Here is a 21,975-nt window from a genome sequence, read left to right as displayed (position 1 = left end):
TCCTAATTCATAAAAACAAACCATAGAAAACCCTTGAACTTTGTGCAAAGATCTGTTGCTCTGTAATTTGCAATTTAAATGGTAGTTCCCTGTATTTGACTGCAGGCAAAATCAGTTATTCTATTCCCATCCAATTTAATGCTTTTAGTTTTGGGTGTGTGGGGGGGACATCTTGGAATACTAATTATTTTTTCCCCTCCCTGTGTCTTGTTTCATAACCATCAATGAGCAGGATCTACCATTATTTGGTAGTTCCCTTTTACTGTTTTGCAGTGAAGGTTCTGTCTGCAATTTTGGATTTGGGTGATTTTTATTATTTTTTGATCAGTGTGATTTTTAAACAGTGTGTTCAGGCTAGTGTTTGCATAATTACAGAAAACTTTATTTAATGCATATGGAAGTTTCAGTTTATATAACTGCAGAGAAGGCAGGGCCTTCCTTGCTTGAAATAGATCCATTCATTGTTTCATTTTGCAGTCGTAAACATTGGAAGAGAAATGTCATTTCTAATGACGGAATTGGAAAGTGTTTCTCAAACTGAGAGTGGTCTGATGGCAATACTGCACTGTCCCCCTGCGGCTGGCCAAAACCAGCCACTGGGCTCTTTTTATAGTCATGAGTATCTGGACCAGAGGTGATAGGTAACTTTGTCATAACATTTCTCAGTGTCAGCATTAAATGTTTCTGGGGATCATACAATATTGATAACTCTAGCATAGCCATAAATACTTTGTTCCTGGTCTGCTTTGTGTATTGTAAATATACACCTAGAGAACTTCCTGAATGGCATGTCTGGCATGTTCAGAATAGGATCAGTAAAAGGAGAAGGATACACTTTTCAATAGTAAAAAGGCAGTGTAGCATCACGAGGAGTTTGAAGACAGGAAGTATGGTGATGCTTTCACCCATTTGACCTCTATAACCAAAGATACCTGCAGTTATTGTCTCAAGGAGACCCATAACTGGAAGAAAAGGTAATTGCAATCTTGTTTACTGCAGTATTACTGAGAAAGCTTAGAATTCATTAAATTTTCCGTTTGTAGGTGTCCTATAAATCTAATAATTTCTGGGGTAAACGAGGTTGCGAGAAGTCTTCACAGTCTGCCTGAAGTCTGCACATTCTGCATGAAGAAGCTGTAAATGTTTTCATTGCTGAATTGTATCGTGCTTAGTTGTTTTGGAAACCTGCATCTTCTCCTATACCTAATACTAACCCTCTGCAGCATAAATTAAATGCTTAGTGGAATTTTAATATTAAAAGAGAATTTTAAAAAACTGTAGAAAAGGGTCAGTCAAATTAGAATGCTTTTGCGGAAGAATATCTGTTCTTTAATTACTGCAACATAAACTTTTTTTTTAATGGTGTAAATATGTGGAACCTGTTTTTTTAATAATTTCAAAAGATAATACTAAGCTTTGCTGTATTTAGTTCTTCAAAGACCTTTTTATAATTTTCCTCCCTGATTTTGATGGGAGAAAAAATATTCCATATTTAAATCCTTCCCTCAAAGTGAAGTGAACTGTAGCTTGGGATAAATTTAGACCATTTTTCTTCTTGCTAGGTAGGAGGAGTTTTTAATAGTTTGTCTTGTGTTATGGGTATGCAAAGTGATGGAAAACAATTACACTGGTAGCATTACTGTTTAGATGGTGAGAAGTACAGATTATTTTTTTTCTTTGAACATCTGACTCACCAGAGTTGTCTGTTAATCTTGGACAGCTTCATTGCAAAGCAAGAGAGCAGTTAAATAAACTGGAAAAAAAATTGCAGCACTGCTGGCTACATGCAGCATAGACTGAGGCACTGGGATTAAAGGGAAGGAGAGGAGGGTGTTTCCCTTCTGTGCCTCTGATGAGAACTGAATTTGGAAATGGTGCCACTTAGCGAGACTGAGGCCTTTGCTGAGATGACTTCAGGCGCAGTGCATTGTTTTGGGTTGTTGTAATTGTTTGCAAAACACATCCAGGGGCTCTCCCCATGCCGGTACTTGTTCTGAGCAAGCATACGTAAGGTGCAAATAAACCAGACACCTTGCACAAACCAGACACAGAGTGCCATGAGGATTTAAAGTAATGTTTCTTTGTCGCAAGTACCTGTCTCTTCAGGTGTGGTGTGTTACTCTGCTCAGCTTTCACAGCAGCAATTACTTTGAACCGAAATATATCTTTGTTGACCTATGCCCCTTCTTCCTTTTGAAGCCTCGTTTTGCTTTATGGGGTGATTCAGGTGATTTCTCTCTCTCAGCTAGAATATTCTAAGGACAAATTTATTTTGCTAGAGGAAAGCTTTCTCAGTCAGTTAAACAAATTTGGCCATATTGGCCACTTGCTTTCCTGGTAATGTTTTTTGGTTAGTAGGTATGGAGGCTTAATCTTTTTAAGCGTAGTCCAGATCTTGCCACATTTTTGTACGTGAAGCATGTAGATCCCCAGATAAATTCTCCTGAACTTGAATATGGTCTGACTCCTCAGCACTGGGGGGGTTTGTGGCAACTACCTGAGTCATTACATGGAGGCTAGAGTACAAGGCAATTACATGGAAAGAGAAAAATGTTTTCCATGCTTCCTTTCCCCTTCAGTTCTTAATTCCTGGTGTGACAGCACCGTGCGGTGCTCTTTTGTCTCCAGACTCTGCAAAGCCTCATAGGAAGAGTTGTGGGTTTCTTGATTTTTGTGGGGTTTTTTATAGCTTAAGTACCATAATGAATCTAACTCCATGAGAGTTAGATCCCAATCCCAGCTACCACAACATATTTTGAATTTGAAAAATCTGCCTGTGTCTTTTTCTCCCCCTGCTTTTTGTATAAATATTTATATTGAACATATGTAGGATCTGCAAATAAGAAAGAGCTGCTGTGCCCTGCAGGTGCCCAGCACGTGTTAAAAATGCATTGATTAAAAGGCAGCTCTATCATGACAAAGATGAGATATGGTTGCATGATTCTTGAGCAGACCTTAGGACATTCATATGGATTATGAGTGTCACCCAGCCCCCATTTGTATGAAATTCGTCTTTTTCCTCATTTTGCTGCATTTAGATACCTAATACAGTCTCCTTCTCTGCCACCCATTTGAGGTCTGTAGTGTGCCAGCATCACTGAACCCAGTATGGTCTTGGGGGGATTTTGGGTGAAGTTTGAGGGTTTTGTCTCCTTTCAATTTTGAGAGGCCAATGAATAGTCTGTTGAACTTCATTGTAATGGCTTGGATTTGCCTGGTACTTCTGGTGTGTCTGTAATGTAGGCAACTGACGGAGCTGCCCAGCTAAGCATCGAAGTGCTTCGGCTTGCAGGCACTGCTAAAATAAATAAGGTAAGTGTATAGCAATAGCAATACCGTTTGGGCTGTAAACCGGCCTGGGCTGTAGAAGGTGTATTGGTAGCATTGATACACAATCCAGTGCCAGTTAGGCATGTAATTGCACAGAAATGGCCTCTAATACCAGTTTCAAGAAGAGCTGCCAAAACCACAGCACTCAAGGCCGCTCCCTCTGCATTCAGCCAATGCTCGAATGAAACAGCCCCCAGCTTGTTCCTCTGGGACACAGGCCTGCCTTGTTAGGAAATCGGTGAAGTTTGGGAACCCACAATACCTCACATAGCTGTGTGTACAGTAACGGAGGGTGGAAATAGGGCCATAGGCATGAGCAACCAGACGAGTTATAAATATAGAATACTCTCTCAATTCCAGTTTTGTTAGTCATGGGAGGACAGTGAGAGTTTTATAAACTTATAAGGAATATACAAACAGTTCTCAATTTAAAATAACTCCGTATAATTTTTTTAGTGTGTGAAAAGAATATTCTTTTTTGAGACCATCTATGTAAGTATCTGCTATACACAGAGTGTAAGGATCTGTGTATTTATATGTTCATGTGAATGTGCCTGGAGATGACAAAAAACGGTACCGGAGGAGAAAAGTGTAGCTCAAATGTGCCAAGCTCGAGCAGAAACAGAGTGGGAAGCAGCATGCTTCCCACTTTGTGCTGGTATCAAAAACATGAATTCCCCCTTTTTCTTTAATAAATGCCATCTGATGCTGTCTCTGGCTTCAGAGCAGCCAGGCAGTATCACTGAGCTGGCTTTGCTGCAACCTGGAGCCTCTGTCAGATCCAGTGATAAAGCTCACCTTGACTGTCCTTCCTATAAATAAATAAATAAAACTGTCTGCTACCCTCTAATCTGATCACAAATCCTTACTACAGGAAAGGATTTAGAAAGTCCGAAGCAATGTCATTATTATTTTTTTCCAGTTATACTAATAGGAATTCTTCAAAAGCATGTTCATGTGTATAAGCAGAGACAACTCATGCATCCAAGTATTAACTGTGTATTTGACTGCATGGCCAGCAGTGGTGTGTGTGCCATTTGTCCTGTGAGTATATTATGTGTGTTTGCAGTTTCTGGAGGATGGCATAGTCAAGCATGGTTTTCCTTGTTCAGTTTATTTTATCAGTGTGTTGGAAGAACTGAAATAGTTCTGTCTCGTAACGGAGGATGTTTTTAAAGATAGTAGTGGACTAAGTGCAGGCTGGACAATGTAATGTCATCCTCCACTTAGGTTAGAAGAAAACACTGAGCAAACTCATGTGCTGTTCCCATCAGTGCCCCTCACTGACCCAAGTCACTTTTTCTCAGTGTCTCCTAATTCAGGTGGTTTAGTCCTTTACTTGGCTTGAGTGAGCTGGGGATTCAGAGCTACTGAACTCACAGTGGTTCACTTGGGGCTTCCTTTGGGGTCATGGCAATGTCCAGTGCCTCTGCAGACTGGGAGCATCCTTGTGCTTCTCAAAGCTGGCTCTGCAACCCGGCTCAGCCTTTTCTAGTGGCAAGCAGAGCTGTTCAGTAACGCACTAGCGAATAGGCAACAGTTGCAGTGGTTTTGTTCTTTGGAGATAAAAACCATGTAGGATGGAGTTAAAAGTTCATGTCCCATTCAGGATGATTTACAGACTATGAAAGCAATTTGCATCAAGTCTGAAAAGATACTCAACATTTTCCCTTTTCCCTCTGAAACACTTCCATCCACAGTCATGATGTATGAAAAGAAACTAATTTTAATACAGATTTAAGTCAGTTGTATCCTTTCCGCTGTCCGTGTTGCCTGTAAATTTGTTAAAATGTGTTAAGAGATGGATTAATGTGTGAACTTCCAGTCTGTTTCTGGGTCCTACAAACTCTGGCACCTTCTGTATTCTGTCTGTGTTTATAATAGAGGAAAGATTTAGAATGAAAAAATAATTCCATGATTATTAAAACCAAGGAAAGAGCTCACCTTTTGTTTGTTGTGGATCTCAAGAGCACAACCTTCAGTTGCTGTCAGATTGGCTTGCACTCTCTTTTATTTCTGGAAGTCATGAAGGACATGCTTTGTTTAATCATTTTGAACATAATTGCCTTAATATTGTTCGAAGTGATGTTGATCTTAACAGGATGTCTTCACTTACAGTGTGCAAATATCGTAAGTGATGATGTACATCCAGATTTACTAATCTGTAATTTAAAACAAATGCACCCAGATGTGTCTCTGAACTTTCCATACCATCAGTATTCTTGCATCTTGTTTTGTCCTTCCATTGTAATTCTTCTCTTTTCTCGGGTTCCTAAACATCTAGATCTTAATCCTCGTTTTAGTGGGCTATCTCACTAGCAGGTGTACAGCTTGAAAAAACTTCCTCTGTAGTAAAACAGTTTGAATGTTCTTGCCCTTTCTGTAACAGGTTTTGCTATTGTTGTTAATGCAGGTATCCTGGCTGGAGATGAGCAAAAACTTTCTAGGTTTGCCGTACTTTGTGTATTGTAAACATCAGTGTTACTGAAGCTTTTTTTTTTTCTTTTCATTTTTAGTGTAATTAGCCTTCGACTGGAGCAGTGTTGATGTCTGCCTCTAAGACAAGCATTATGTTTCATTGCTTGTGCCAGAATGGTTAAGTCTGTTGATGGGCTTAATGCATAAATGCGAAGGGCATTTCTGAAACAAAGCAGGAGTTGAATCCCTCTGAACCAGTGACTTTTTTGACTGCCATTATCCTTCAGCATTAAGAGAACGACACCATTTAGGCCAGTGTGATAATGTTATCAAACTGTCTTTCTCCTTTAGAATAAGTCTGGAATATGAATAGTGTTCTTCCTCCAGCTGGGGTTTTGCCAGGAGATGACTGACCAGCACTCCTTGTTTGCAGTATATTAATTAAATTCTGTAAAGCTTATTGCCTTATACTTGCAGCATTTGGAAGACAGGCAGATTAAATCTAGCTTTAAGCAACAACAAGCAAAACCCCAATATATTGCTCATAATCTGGAGTGAAAAGAAAAATAATTTGCTTCAGAGCTGTTCTGCAGCAGCCCGTTTCTTTCCTTATGTGTTACTGAAGAGTTCAGGAACTTCAGTTGCCCCTTTAGAAATGTGAACAAGTTTGTGACTGTGAGTGGTGGGTGATTGTGGTGGACAGGGAGCAGCTTTCACTGTGCGGTGACGCTCACTTTCCTGCTTTCATCCCCACTGGCATTGGTGTTACTGTTCTGATTTGCATCTTCCAGTGGGAAATTTCCCTTTTTGTAGAGGAAATGTTTCTAGAACACAGTGCAGTACTGATGCTAAAACATTCCCAACCAATATGTTTACCTAGTGTTGAAGATAGAGTAGAACTGGCCTGAAAGCCTGATAGATGCTTGCGTATATGCCTCAGTTGGGTTTGTTTATGTACTGAATTCATACTGGTGTGGAAGGGACAAAATGGACTTGTTTTTTTCCTCTTTCTCTCGAGTGCCAGCTGCAATGATGCCAGTCTGGGTTGTGCTGGGCAACATAAATTGTTTTGAAAGAGAATGCAATTCGTGCTGCCTGGGTTTGTCAATAAGTCATGGTTTTTTGCACCTTCCTGGTTGTTAGTATTACACACTTTGGAGCAAATGGCGTAACTGTACTATCTATCGGTGCCTATTGACTGTGGTCTAAGGCAGTTGTTTTCTTCACTCGGGTTTCCATTTGCTCTAGTTTCGGTGTGATGTGAGTAGCTGTAACACTGCTGGAGCTTTTAGCAGGGTTGATTGCTTCACTTGCAGAAAACCTGAAGGGATGGGAGGTTTTACACTGCCAAATAGAGTCCCTGAGTCCTCTAGTCACTCTAAATAAAATGGATTTAGCACACATGTTGTTATGTATCACAGCTGGGAAGCCTGGAAGCTGTTTTGAGGTAATTTCTAGGGTAAAGAATGAATGATAATAGATGGCCAAAAAGTTGGGGAGGGGGGTGTCATCAAACTCCAGTGTGTCCAACTGAAGTATGCTTTGGGTTGTTTTCATTGTTGTTTTTAATAGGCTGCTCTGTTCTTTTCAGCTGGGAAGGAGGTTATGGTGAGGCATTTGTGTGTTTGAGGGATTACAAACCATGCCATGGGCCTCTGGCTCCTCAGGGCTGTGTTGATGCGTGTGCTAGTCTGAAATGCTGTGTGTACTAAAACTATTTTGAGGGGAAGGGAAAATATTAATATTGAAGAAAAAAATTGTAAAACTAGAGGGCATCAAGTACCTCGCCACAACAATATGTTCTAGCAAAGTGTTTATTTCATTGACTGATGAATGTTTCCTCTCTTTTTCATAGACCTTACTTCATCTGGTGGCATCTGAGAGTCTCCAGGTGCTGAGCGGTGCTGGGCTTTCTTCTCCTAACCTGTCTCCACTCCTGTCTTATGCTTCCTTTGCTGTAGAATAATCTACAGGTGCTTCCATCTGAGCAGTTGGATCCACCTGCTGCACAACTGGCTATACAAGCATTTAGTGTGGTATTATTTTTCAACCATAAAATCCTGAGGAAGGGAAGGCAATAGTAGATTCCTTTATCAGTCTTTCATATGATTAAAAATTTAGCAGCTATTGGGCTGATCTCAGGTTGGGCAAATCCTTTGAGGTTATTTGGAGGTTCTGGATGCTTCCTCACACCTACTCCTTCACTTAGGAGATATGGTGTACGGCATCTGTGACAAATTGAAATACCAAGAAGCAAGAGACCAAAAAGCTTTGTGTGGAAGCTGACCAGATGTACTTAAACTTCAGCTGGATTTGTAAAGCAGGAAAAAAATAATTCACAGAACAACTTCAGAATAATTTCAAGATCCTTGGAAAGGTCTGCCAGATAGAAATGGGCTGCTAATGACTAGGGTGTAAACATGGAAACACATGACTAGTGAAAAGATCTCGAGTCTGATATAGCTTGCAGGCTATAGACTTAATGCTGTCTTCTTGCTTCTTGGTATAAGTTTGCTTAGACCTATCCAAATATTTTACTGGTGGGCACGATTGTGTACATACTAGAGGTTTAAAGAGGAAGGTGATCACTTTCAAGTCCTAGTATCAGTGCTGGGTTGAACTGAACCTTTGAGGTCTGGCAGTTAATTTCAAAATCTGCCAAACTTTATGCCTTAACTGCTAGAAAGTAGTTCAATATGGTAGTGTTTTTTTCCTTGAGGATTTTCACTGAATGCGAGATAACCAGTTGTAGAGTGCTGGGGCAAAACAGAAAAGACAAAGAATATACCATTGCTAGTATGTTGCTAGTACCTGTTTCTGTAGCAATATAAAGATTTTATACAACCGCTCTAAGTAGCCTCTTCAGTTCTTTGGAGATGATCTGTACCCATTTTTCTGTGATCGGAACACGTTACTGCATGTATTTAATATGTGTATTTTCTTATTGCAGCCTTTATTCTGTAGTTATTTGATTCCAGCCCTGGCCATGAATCACTAGAACTGGATTTTCTGAATAATGTCTCTCTATTCTCTCTATTCTCACAGTATACTGGGCAAAAGAAATCGTATCTTATATAGGCTGCTTGAGTATTTGAATTCAGCTGTTTGAAAGACCGTACCAAGGTTTAGACCATTAAAATGCAATATTTTAAGAATTCTGTCATGTAAGAGGGATTAACATTCCAAAAATGACCATTTTTTCTGTCTTTGTGGATAAATTTAGACAGCTAATTTTTTCAGTAGTTGGCTAGGAGAAAATGCTCACTTCCTCCTCTGGTTTCTGCTCAAAACTAGTCTGTTTTCCCCCTTTTCTTTCTGAAACATTATTTTTTGTGAAGGATGCTCTAAAAAAGCAGAAACAGTATAAAAAAGGAAGGATCAAATATCGTTTTACAAGGAGAGAAAGAATCTTTAAAAAAAATATTTATCCCACACTTGGCAACCTTTTGCTCGCCCGGATGTGACTGGCACGGTGCCATTCTTGGCAGAGGCCGGTGCCTCAGCTTGCCAGAAGTCTTCCTCTTCTGGCTGCATTTTCACTCGCTGTGACTGATTGTTTATTCACCTGACTTTTCTGTTTCAGCATTGCTGAAGTAAGTCATGGCGTCTTGGAGATAAGAACACTTTGTCTGTCCAAACTGTACAATAGCCATGATGTCAACGCAGGGTGTTTGCAGCGAGCTTTAGCTTTGTGTGCACTTCAAATAGCTGGGAGGTATTAGATGTCAGACAAACTTACTACCACCTCCTTAGCATGAGGCTGTCCAAAAAGGAACTGCTGCCATAAATACAGAGAGGTGATTTGTTTCTTGCTTTTTTTGGAGAGTTGTGTTTGAGGATTTCCCAACCTTGCTTTGTGTTTGCAATTTTGCTTTAGCATCTTGGGGATTTTAATTTGAGAATAATGAGTCTCTGAGTCAGATTCTTCTGGAGCTCCTCTTATTTGTAAGATCTTTGCATTTAGTTTTAAACTATCTCCTTTCTGTATGTCAGGTCTGAATCTGATTTGCTCAGTAAGTGGGCATCTTGGAATGAAATATATTGCCTTTTTTGCGAGTGATCATAGTATCTTAATAGTATTTGGAAAATCTCCTGAATTTTGTTGACAAGGAAAACTTCCCATTTGAAAAAATCAGAGAGAAGGTGAAGCATGGATGGTCAAAGAAACTGCTATTGTTGGTTTTGCTCCAGTAAATTTGATTTGTGGCTACTGGTGCTCTTGTAATGTTCTTCCCTGAAGATATGATTATTCAGTACTTTCACTCCCTAAAGGTAAATAGACACTGTGATCTAGTCAAGCCTCCATCATCTCTTTTAATAAAGTCGTGAAGCTGTTTAGGGGTCTGCCCTTTTTCAGGTCTTGCTTTGACTTCCTTCTTCCATGGCTGCCCTCCAAGGTCTCTGAAATTTTCCATTATCTTAGTACCTCCACGTGATGACAATTAAGCATTTTTTGCCCTTGTGCTCGTCAGCAAGGATTTGTTTCGGGGTTTGGCGTTTTTTGTATACAGTCATCAGCCTTCGTGGTCCAAGGCACTGTTGTACCTGGCCGATAAATTCTGGCCCCAAATGTCAGCCCACTATTTGCTTGTTTGTCTCTCTAATGTTCTTGTGGACTAAAGTCAACAAGTTATTGAGCCTATTTCAGGGTTGGGTTTTTTTGACAGAATTATTTTGGAACCTGCATTTTAAATGTTTTGGTACAAATCTAGCAGCCCAAGTAGCACAATTTGGGAGGACAAAGGGGAGGATAGATGGGGCTGGACTGTAAGACCAGCCAGTGTTGTTTAGTAAGATTTTTGTAACAGGGATATCTGAGGCAACTGGCATGTAAGGCAGATAAGTCTTTTGTTGTTCATAATATGTCCTACACACAAACACAAGTTCTTGTTCTGCCTCTTCAAAGAAACAGGATACCCGTATTGTCTCCAGGCTGAAAACTATGCCAACGTTAGCAAGAACAAGCAAAAAGTAGGACTGAGAGGAAAAGCAAGGTTGCTGAGCTTTTAAAAAATTATCTTTAAAAAGTTTTCAAGAGTTCTTGTTAAAATGGTTGTGATTAAAATATTACTGTAGTTTTGAAAACCTGTTTCACTGATTGCCTTTTTCATGTGAACTTGTGTATCCTTCTGTGCTTCAATTTATATTTCTGTAGACAATAGTCAGCAGATTCACCAGGAGATGCAGGGAATCCTATTTATATAGCAGACTGTTCATGAATGACATTAAGGGAATACAAAACTCTTTCCCAAGAATGAAATAAACTCAATCTTTTTCTACTATATTTATCTGAATACTTAACGTAGCAGCATTCTGGGTTTTTTATTAGCAAATTGTCTAGATGAAAACAAAAAAATCCTGTAGTTAATACATCTAGTAATGAACTTTGTAGAGGCATGGGGGCTGTGTGGTTTGTTTTGTGTTTTGTTTTTTTTTTTTACTCTTAGTAGGGCTTTGAACTGGAAATGTAGCTACCACATGAAATCTTACTTCTGGCACCCACTCAGAACAGCAGTCCATCTGCTAGCAAGACACACTGATTTTTTTTTTTTTTTTTTTTTTTTTTTTTAATCTCTTAGTAGTTGCAAATGCAAGTAGTGCTGTATACATTAAGGTGAGAGGCAATTTGTGATGCCTTACTGAGGTGGCATCTGGGCAGACTTTACTCCTTTTACACTGATGCAGGTTACCATCAAAAAAAGAATATACACCTGCATGCTTTTTATTTTTGCGTAAGGGTTTGGTGTGTATGGGTTTTTTCCTTTTCAAGAAGAAAAAAAATCCAGCATCTTTACACAATGCATTATTTAGCAGTGATTTCCTCTGCATTCCTGCTCTCAGTAGTCTTTACAACTAACTGGGTCTGCAAAGTTTCTTAATTTGGCCTGCATGTGGTATTTGTGCTACCTGGGCAGGCATCAGCCATCCTCATGCTCCTACCTCCTTGTTCTCCTAGTCTCCCCGCCTCTACCTCCCTTCTACTTTTTTTGCCTGGTTTCACTCTGAAAAAATTGAGTATGCAGGTATGGAGCAGTGTTGGTAACAGCACTGCTGTTGGGTTATAATAGCAGTATGTGCAAGGAAAGGACTGCAGGGTTAAGTTATGTTTCTTTTCTAATTGGAAGACAGATGAGCTCTTGGGCAACTTCAGCAGTACCTTCTCATACAGTAGACATGCTGCATTCAATTCAGTGTATCCAAGCGATCTTTAATGCAAGCAGCTTGTGTTAGTGCTAAGTGGCTAGGTATATACAAGTAATAGCACTGTCAGATGTTATAAGCAGGTCTGCTGATGATACTTCATAGCTACCTGCTATGATAGGGGAGATGCTGTTAAGGCTGTCAGGTTACTTGGGGAGTACCTGCAGGTGGAATTTCCTCCACAAAACCTTTCTTAGCCTTAATTGTATAAGGAGAACCCAGCTTCATACCCAGATGCTTAAACTTGCAAAGTTGGCAGTTAGGGCTTAAAAAAAAAAAAAGTGAATAAAATTAAGCAAGATCAATATAGAACCATTTTGATAAGAAATGCAAAATTCTCTGATGGCAGTTTTACAAGTCATTTTCAAGGTGGACGCTACCTTAAAGCTGGCAGAAAATGGCTTCTTATAATCAAAACTTGATGTAGGATGTCTAGATCCTGATGCAGAGCTATGAACAGGTTTTTTTATATTATTGCTTAATAGCACTGTCATGCTTTCGGTCCTGTGTCATGATTGTGGTGCTCTGCTCAGTAGCATTTTAAAAACATACTGGAAAGCTTAGACCTCATTATGGGAAGAGGAGGGGGTCAAGATTTTAGGCTGTTTAGTCCTGCATTAAAACGACACTGTAGTTGCAAACTGAAAGATAAGTTGCAATGCAGAACTTCTGTGGAACTGTCACAGTTTCATAAACATTGTCTTTCTCTACAGGCTGGGCTCTGCTGCTTCTGTGTTCATTTTGGGATATTAACTTCTTTGCTGGTTATATGCTTTTTGCTCAGATTGTTCATTTTAAATGTCTTGTGGTGCTTTGCTTGGATCTCGCTGTAGTTGTACTACTGAAATTTTTGTTTTATGCTGTTATTATTGGTACTGTGTTTTAGCTAAGTTAGAAATTGGAAAACAGTTACTTAATGCAAACCAGATTTCCTATCTGTGTTTGTTTACAGAGCCTCTGGCACACAACTCGCATGGCTAGAAGGCCATACAACGCTGTAATCAAAATGTTGTTGTTACATAAATATAATGCTGCCATTTCTTTTGATGTAACAGTGGTGAGCTTGTCTGCTGACGATTCTGCTCTTTGTTCATGTCTTCCAAGCTGAAATGCTTTCACGTAAAACTAATGTCTCCATAAATTTGCACCCCATTTTTTCTCCCTTTCATATTTTGTTCTCTGAACCCAGAATTTGGGGATAAGGCAGAATTCTGTTATGCTCTTCAGGGGAAAATAGTAGCTCTGTGATTCCTCAGTATTTGATGTGTACCATCTGTACTTTATTAAACCTCATTTTGCATACATAAGCAACATTGGGATGCTACATTGGGGTCAACCTAACCATGTGTGCTACAGTATAGCAGTGCTTTATTGTACAAGTGTAATTAAGTTGTTTAAAGGAAGCTTGTTTTCTTGCCAGTAAAAGACCAATTTGAAGTACAAATAGGGAAGACAAGAAATGCTTAGAAAGACAATAAGTCAGCACTCAAAAAAAAAAAAATTAACTGTAAAACTAGGGCTATGGAATAGGTTCCAGTACTTGCCTGTTTCCATTATCCTTATGTTGATATTGCTTTCAGCAGTTTTCCTTATTATTTAATTGGTTCATGTTATACATTTGATCTGAGAAAAAGATATTTTCAGGCCACTAAAACTGAGAAAAACAGAATTAATTTGTCGGTTTTACAGGAGTTGGTTCTTTCGCAGAGATACTCTAGAGCCCAGGGAATGAAAGCATAGATTATATGGATCAGGGTTTTTCCTTTAATGCTATTCACTTTAATAGCCCTTGTTCATGCTGCCTTGCTTTCTGTCTTGCAGTGTGCCCCAGCTCATGTGGCAAGCGAGCCTGTACAGACCAAAATGAGTGTTGCCATCACGAATGCTTGGGGAGCTGCACGGCACCTGACAACAACACCGCTTGCGTGGCCTGCCGCAATTACTACTATGAAGGAGTCTGCATGCCCACCTGCCCTCCCAACACCTACAAGTTCGAGGGCTGGCGCTGTGTGACTAAAGAGTTTTGCTCCAAAGTCCCTGCCACCGAAACAAGTGAATATGAGAGGTTTGTGATTCACAATGATGAGTGCATGGCAGAATGTCCCTCTGGATTCATACGCAATGGGAGCCAAAGGTAATGCAGCTTCTGAAAAGTCCATCGGAGTTGTCATGTTTGGGTTTTTCCACCCCCTATTTTGTGGCAGCTTGTGACGCAAATTGGAGTAGGTAGAAATGAGAACATACGATGGGGAGTTGCATGACTTCCTGATAAAGGCTTGCTTAGATGAAATCACCACTGAAAGATCTGGTTGTGTGTAGTCTTGTGCATTGTCAGGTGTTACTGATTGTTCTGAAGGACTTGGAGGTCAGTACAATGCCGAACTGGGTCTTCAAGTAGATGGTAACAAAATGAAAGTGAAAGCCCAGGAACACAAGGTGGGAGGTTGGCCGATGACCATTATCATACAGAACAAACTGTAGGAGTTATCTTGCTTCCCGTATTACTTGCTTTATTTGTGCTTGCATTTTAGACTTGTGTTCTTTAGTGTATTTAATTTTATTTTCCTTTTTTCACTGTTTCCAGAAGATAACAATGGTGTTTTAGAAGGGAGCAATCATGTAGATGATGACAAAAATAATGCAGCAGCTGACAATATTATACAGAATAATTTCTTGCAAGAATGTCACTCACCTACTCTTATTTAATTCTAACAGTTGGAGTGATGCATGCTTATGATTTTCTTATTTTGCCAGTGGTTTAAGCAAGCAGCCTTAGTTGCATACTGACCCTTGGAAGTCGTGGAATTTGAGTAAAGGATAGTCAGTGTGCTAAAATCTGTAGTGCTTCAATACTGTGCTAAAAAGATGTCTTTGTAGGCTGTTCTAAGATGTTGGTTTTTTTGGAAAGGTGGCTGTGATGGTTCCTGCACTAGTTGTGTGTCTGTGCATGCATGTGTGTCATCCATTCCGTTGATCAAATAGTGAGGCAGTCTCTGGTTGACATTTGGATGTAAGCAACTTAACACTGCCTTTGCTCGAATCCAGATATTCAGATGAGAAATGTTTCTTTTGTTATCTACTTGAGCTTGTAGTACCAGCTGTTTGAACCGCTTACACTGAAGTGCATGGCCATCCTATCTTATCTCAGTGTTGTGCTGCAGAGCTGCTGCAAAGATTGAAAGGAACTGTAACTCAAGGCTAGTGAATGTTTTGTTCCCCAGAGGTGGTGTTAACAAATAGTTGCAAATGGAAAGCGTTTCCAGCATTCTTTGTACATTTAGTTGAATGCCTCTTGCTTGTGTCTGCAGCTTTTAGTGGTTTGTGGCATGTTATAGTGCAGGATTTTGAAATAGGAGCTTACTACTAAGAAAAGGAAGCTTCTTTCTTTTATTGTTTATGGATGAAAAACTGTTGTTATCAATTTACATGTTTCTTTAAGCCACAGAAGAAAGTGGGTCAGTTTATTTTAAAAAGAATAAATAGTAAGTCCGTGTTCATTGGTGTTGTCATCAGAAGCCTTTGTCTTTGGAGCTGGGTTTGCTTTTTTCTTTTTCATATTTCCCCTCTAAAGTGATAAGGTGGAGTAAGTAATAATGAAATACGAAGGAAAGTGCTAGAACAAATTGAAAAATAAATATGACCTTGAATTGGGAAAGACATTTACCAGGAGGAGTGATCAGAGGGCATGTTTCATACATACATGGAGTGTTCAACTTTGAGATGAGTATGCAGACAGTATGACATGGAGCCTTTAAAAAGCTGCTGTAGCTAAAGGCTAGTTTGACCTGAGTTCTTGCTCCTTGAGTTTGGCCACTAAAAAATGCTTGTGAATGCTTGTGAGTATAAGAAGCAGAAGTGAGCCTGTGCTTCAGTGTTTCCTCCCAGCTTCTGGCAATCTGATTTCTCCAAGTTCGGGGCTGTGTCTGTCTTGGTGTTTTATAGTCACTGGTGGACCTGTTCTCTTTCCATCTGTGTAATCCATTGTGAACCTGCTTAGACTTCTGACCTGTCACTTGCAATTCCTGTTGCGAATTAATTTTGCCTTGCATCAAGATGCATCCTTCTGTTTGCTTAAACTTGCTGCTTTAATACCTCTTAAGCTATAAGAAATAGTGACTAATTCACCACTCGCTTTCTCCATATCACTCCTGACTGTATGCTCCCACAGTTGTCTTTCCTGAGTTAAAATGTCCAGGAGCTTGGAATTCCATAGTGCTGAGCTTCAAATGTTGGTTTAAGGGCATGGAGACAGACAACATTTATAAGATCTTGAACAGTATTTTCCCATCTCCAGTTCCTGAGTGGCCTATTTTTGGAGGTTGGGTCTGGATTAGCATGAAACTTCACAGCACTCTGAAGTTGTCTGCATAAATGAGAAGGGTGGTCTTTCTGGGTATAATTAAGTTAGAGTAAATGCACAAATACAAGGGCACTGGGTTTTACCTGAAGTGCCTTTCACTTTGGAAGGACCACAAAGCCTTTCAGAAACGGACAGTGGGTATGGGTCCATTCATTCACTCCTGTGTTGCTGTAAATGGGAGGTAAGATGCTGCAGCCTCTTAAGTCCAGTGGGCAAGTGTGCTAATTTATCTGCCGCCCTCTGCAATAATATGGTAACTTTCATTCTAACGTGAAGGATTCGTTTAAGCTTTAGAGGGAAATGTCTTTCAAAATTTAACTCAAAGCAGTCCATAGACTCAAGAGTTGCGCATTGTTGCTTATTTTCAGTCTCCCTTTCTTTCCTAACAGCATGTTCTGCAGTCCTTGTGAGGGGCCTTGCCCCAAAATTTGTGAGGACGGGAAAACAAAGACCATTGACTCTGTCACGTCGGCACAAATGTTGCAGGGATGCACAATACTCAAGGGAAATCTGCTGATTAACATCCGTCGTGGAAGTAAGTGATTACCGTCCCTTTATGAACCTCTGATAAGGCTGCTTTTAATATTTTTCCTTTTGTCTGTCAGCATAATGATAAGAACATTAAAAACTCAGCAAACTGTTTGTTTTCCAGTCCTATAGCAGTGTTCCTGTTTGATTTGGCCCACTGTAGCACTGTTCTCCAACATGCGGATGGAATAGGTATTCAGCTACCGAGTTGTAAGGCACTGAAAGCTGGTATTTTTGTTAGCTTTTTTGGCAGGACAGGGAGCCAGGATTAGGCAGTGAGATGAGCAGTAGTCCCAAAGGAATAATAAAGGCCTGAGAAGGTGGAAAAGTCGAAAATCCTTGCATCTGGGTAGGTAAATAACTTGTCTGCAAGTAAGGCATGGCACTGCAAGACTGCATATCCTCACTTTTTAAGGCAAGGTGTCGTGTCTTGCTAAAACATGGAATCCAGAGTGCTGAGAGCTCATATAAAGCCTAGCACTGTGTCTCTGGATGGTCATCATTAGTGAGCTGGCCACCTTTGTCACGTCTTGAACAAGCTCTGGATTAAATTTGTCAGAGCAGTGATTCATCAGCCAGGGAAGTGTTGACAGTTGATGAACTCTTTAAAAGCAGAGTAAAAATCACTGTTAGTTTTTATTGGAAATGTATCTCTGTATGGAAGGTCCCTTTTGGTTTCCTGAATATAAGGTTGGAAAATTGAGATATATTCGATTCCCTTCCTCCTGCTGAATGAAAACTTCAGGGTTTAGAAACAGCAGCATGTGGATTATTTCACTTGTGGTCCCACTGCTACAGGTACAATCTTTCCCTTATGGGAGATGTTCCAGTTACCTGGGGAAAGTGTGGGGTTTTTTATTTTTTTAAGTATTATTGTAGAGTGCTGAAAAGCATCTGTTTCCTCCCAGCTTATTTGGTATGGCAACCGACCATTGGTATTGGGTAATTGGGCTTCCCAGCCATCTGTTAGGACTTCAGTTTGTTTATGGCAGCAAACATACCCCATAGCAGCTTCTCCCATCCTGAATGCTTAAAACCTTCCCCTCACAACTGCAGTGTAACTCTGCAGGATAATGACACCATGCAATGGGCATGGGCTAGGGGTTGCTGGAGGTAAGGACTGCAAAGCTTCAGTCTTGTGAAGGTTGGGATGTTGCAGACCTAGGCACGGACAGTATAGTTCCTAGGGAGGGGGCAGTACTGAAGAGTAGAGCTTGCTCTGCAGTTATTTTAATAATTTATTATAGAAAATCACCTTTAGTGAGCTATATGGAACATGCTCCATGGTATGAGGACACCTTTACGGTTTTATCTTTGCTGTTTCATCAAGAATTCTCAGTTTTGTAGCCAAAGCTTTTTAGGTCACTGAAAGCAATGCTTTATGCCCCAGAGAAGACCGATAGCATACCTCCACCTCTTCATCTTCAGTCTCATTCTCTGTTTTCCAATGGAGCTTTCTGCCTGAGCTTTGCTCCAGTCTCATGGATGTGTACATTTACACAAGGGTCTTTTCATCCCTGCCAGAATGCTGGCTCAACATTTGGTGCTGGCCTCAGAGTGCAATGTCCATGGAAAAAGCAGGTATACCAGTATGGAAAAGCAAGACTGGTTTTCCATGGTTTCTCTGTGGCTTTATTTTGCCCTTCAGCCACCTGTCTGTACAGGCAACTGTTACTGGGGGAGGACTACCAGTGTCTCTCATTTTCAAAAGCAACAAATACAAACATTTTCTTCTACTGAGCTAATAGTGCATTAAGCAAAATAGCAGTTAAAGCTATGAATTCTGCAATAATAAAATTACATTTTTCTTACTGTAGATAACATCGCCTCAGAACTGGAGAATTTTATGGGCCTGATTGAGACAGTAACAGGGTATGTGAAGATTCGTCATTCCCATGCATTAGTCTCCCTGTCTTTTTTGAAGAACCTGCGGTATATTCTGGGAGAGGAACAGGTGGACGGGTAAGTGTTCAGATATCTGTAGATGCAATTTTACTTTAATAGAAAGCTGCAGAGAATAAGTCCCCTAGTAAACAGTCACGTACCATTTATAGAATCTCCTCTTCCACTAATAGACAGTGTTTTTCTCCTAACGAACATCATTGCACAGTCATCGCTCATTTGGATTACTATCCAAATCAGCATATTAAATTGAGTATATTAAAAGTATTTTTATGGTAACTATGCTGCTGTTTTTCACTTTAGGTTTTTCTAGGGAGATTCTTGACATTGATAGGTGTCTTCATTTGTTCCTTTTGCTCTATTTGAGAAAAGAGCATCTTCAGAAACAATTGGATTTCCTTGCAATTCTTTACTGTTGGCTCTTAGCAGAGTTTTATGGAGAATGTCAGCTGAAGGGAAACCTGAAGTTTACTAACTAGGGAGAGCAACTGGAAGTGACCTAACTAGTATGAAATAGATTGCAAGTTGCAATTGTTTACAACTCCTTGAAATGCTAACATTAAATGAATTATCTATCGAGCAGGAGAAAGACTGGTCAGGAAAAGTAAAGTTGATCCCTTGAAATGTTTGCTGTGGGTTATATTGCTTCTATAATTACACAATGTGTGATACTTTTTGCTGTATGTAACTCTTGTTTTCCTATAATGGTAAGAGATAGTTGAGACAAGCTTTCATGTCCGCAAAACTTGCACTGCTGAGGCGTGGTGACGGTCTTTCAGCCAACTGCCTTGCTTTCTCTTCCTCAATCAAGTAGCCATCCCAAGTTTAAACCAGTGTTCTCTGGGAGAAATAAGTTTCCCTCAGGAATGACAGAACTATTAAATGAAGGATTTTGGGAAATCATATAAGAAAAGGTGGTGGGAGGGTCATGGGAAAGGTTGCTTGAGTCTAATTTATCTGCCCTGACAGGATAAAGTTACAGCATGAGGGATTCTTCACAACCTCCCTCTTTCTCTCAGGCTAGTCTTTGGTCAGCCTTAAATTCTTAAAATTCCACCGTCTGACAGAGCGAGTTAAAGGACAGCTCTTCATCCTGCACTTGAAAAGCACGCTGTCTTTTTCAGTAAGAACACTGGCTCTACGGAAAAGCTTGTTTCTAGTTGCAAATCCTAGAGGCTTGTCACTTTGCCGAGCACAAGGCTCATTCAGCCCACTTACGATGTGGCGTGCTCTCACAGATAACTCCAATTATCGATTTGTCTTTTCTTCTCTCACCCTCTCTCTCTTGCTCTCTTTAAATTTGAGTTTAGCTTTGTGTTTCAAGTAGTAATTATGTCTTTGGTACCTTGTATGTCAGCAAGCAGAGCTGTTATGAAGGGAAGTGGCAGGTTTTTAAATTGGATTCCCAAATAGAGAAGTAAATAGGTGCAGCTTTGAAGAGGGAAAATGGGGCTGAGTGGAGGAGGTAAAATAGATCTATAGTTAAGACCTACTTGTGCTAAAATTCACCCATGCTACAACATTCCTACAGTTACATACTTTGGGTCAGGGGCAGGCTCTTTGCTTGGAAAACGCCTAGCATAATTTAGGCATTACCACGTTTCCAACAATACTTAGATGGAAGTAGGCACCTGGCAAGGAAGGACTGAGCTTGAACAATTACTTTGGCAGAGTTATGAACAACAGGGAGTGGGGTCTTGACCTGGGAAGTACTGGTCTGCTGGAACAATAGCTGTTTATGCCAGCATTGCCTTGGGGGGTGAGTGGGAGGTTAACTTGAGATCCATTATGATAGTTGTTCATTACACGACTGACCCCACCACCACCATCCCTTTTTTTTTTATTGAACTGTACTAACAAAACAGTACTTCAGTATTTCTTTCTTCCTTATTCAGTTCTGGTGCCTGCCTTGGTTATCACAGAAAATGGAAAGGTTACTTTGGTTTTGGAGTATTCATTACCTCTTTTGAACACTATGTCTGTAGTGAATGTGCTCCCATGGCAATAAAAAAATTTCTCTTTGCAAATAGGGAAACTGAAATGGAGATGTGCTGGAGGGGTCTCAGTGTCTGTTGCAGGATTTTGATTCCTAGTCTGGTGTTCACTCTGCCAGGCCTCTCTCTCCTCTGCTGGGTCACTGTGTGTTCATTGCTGTCATCGATTGCAGCTGCCATGTTGATGGATGGCATGTGGGCAGCACTTCTCAAAGCACCTCCAGGTTCGGTACCTGGTAAATGAGCAATTTGTGGCCTTCAGGAGCAAGCAAGGAGATGGTGACTGAGGAACAGTGTCTGTTGTGGCACCGACCAGCTGCTGATGTTGTGTTTCAACTTCTGCAGCAAACTGGGGGCAGTCTCTATAAGAGCAAAACACCCCCTATCCCCGCCCTGTTTTCTGCATCATTTTGAAGCAGAGACATCAGTAGCTGTCAGGCTTGTTGGAAGGTGTGAACAGGATCTCTAGCTGTTGTGTGGCTCCTCGCTGAAGACTTTACTGTTTGTTTTCTTGGGATCATTATTGTCAGATTATGGTGAATTCAGACAGTCAGCATGATAGCAGCAGGGCTTGTTCTAGCCACAGCATTTCAACAAAGCAGTCACCCTGTGTGTGAGAGTGTTTTAGGAATGAATAACACCCCCTGGGCTGGTGGTAAACACGGGTGGTGAGCATGTCTGCAGTGGCAGGCTTCCATGGGGGAATGCTCCTCAGCTTGTTTTTTGTTTTAAGAGGAGTCTGTAAAAACACTGTCTCTCAGCCATCCATGTGCAAATGAACTTTCAAAAAGTGAGTTGGGGAGTTTGTACACTGAGGTGTGAGGCTGGATTTGTGTGGGGGTTTAAGAAGCTCATCAGTTCACCTTTTCGAACCAGACAAGAAAACACTGAATTTTTATTAGTATTAGTAAGGTGCATTACTTCCAAATCCATGGGTTAGTATAAAAGCCCCTAGTTTCCTACCCACGTATTTGCCTGTGGAGATGCAATTCTTGGCCAAAATCAGCTGTTTCTAAGTTGCTTACAATTTATGTTAGCAAGGTGTGTTCAAGTATCTATTAGTGACAAGTATTTTGTTAATAACCTCAGTGGTTCTGTTTGAAGTGCTGGTGGACAAACACAAGCAAAAGAATATACCAGCATTATTAAAACATTAGCAATGTTTTGGAAATTTGATAAAGTTCAGGCTTGTAGAGAAATGCTGAAGAATGAACCTGTTTAAAGAGAGACTATCAAATGGAG

The 21,975-nt window shown here is 40.3% G+C and overlaps 1 protein-coding gene across 5 annotated transcripts in view; it reads left to right on the top strand.

Moving 5' to 3' along the window:
- Positions 1 to 21,975, top strand: part of IGF1R (insulin like growth factor 1 receptor) — a 196,383-nt gene that overhangs the window by 130,613 nt on the left and 43,795 nt on the right. For all 5 annotated transcript variants that reach the window (XM_030013687.1, XM_030013686.1, XM_030013685.1 and 2 more), the window contains 3 exons: positions 13,771 to 14,083; positions 16,699 to 16,844; positions 18,655 to 18,799. In XM_030013687.1, coding sequence (XP_029869547.1) covers positions 13,771 to 14,083; positions 16,699 to 16,844; positions 18,655 to 18,799 — 604 coding nt within the window. The remainder of the gene's footprint in view (positions 1 to 13,770; positions 14,084 to 16,698; positions 16,845 to 18,654; positions 18,800 to 21,975) is intronic.

The sequence above is a fragment of the Aquila chrysaetos genome, chromosome 5 (assembly GCF_900496995.4).
Source record: "Aquila chrysaetos chrysaetos chromosome 5, bAquChr1.4, whole genome shotgun sequence".
Classification (NCBI taxonomy): Eukaryota; Metazoa; Chordata; class Aves; order Accipitriformes; family Accipitridae; genus Aquila; species Aquila chrysaetos.
Note: the sequence above shows the minus strand (reverse complement) of the source record. Positions and strands in the feature narration are given on the sequence as shown.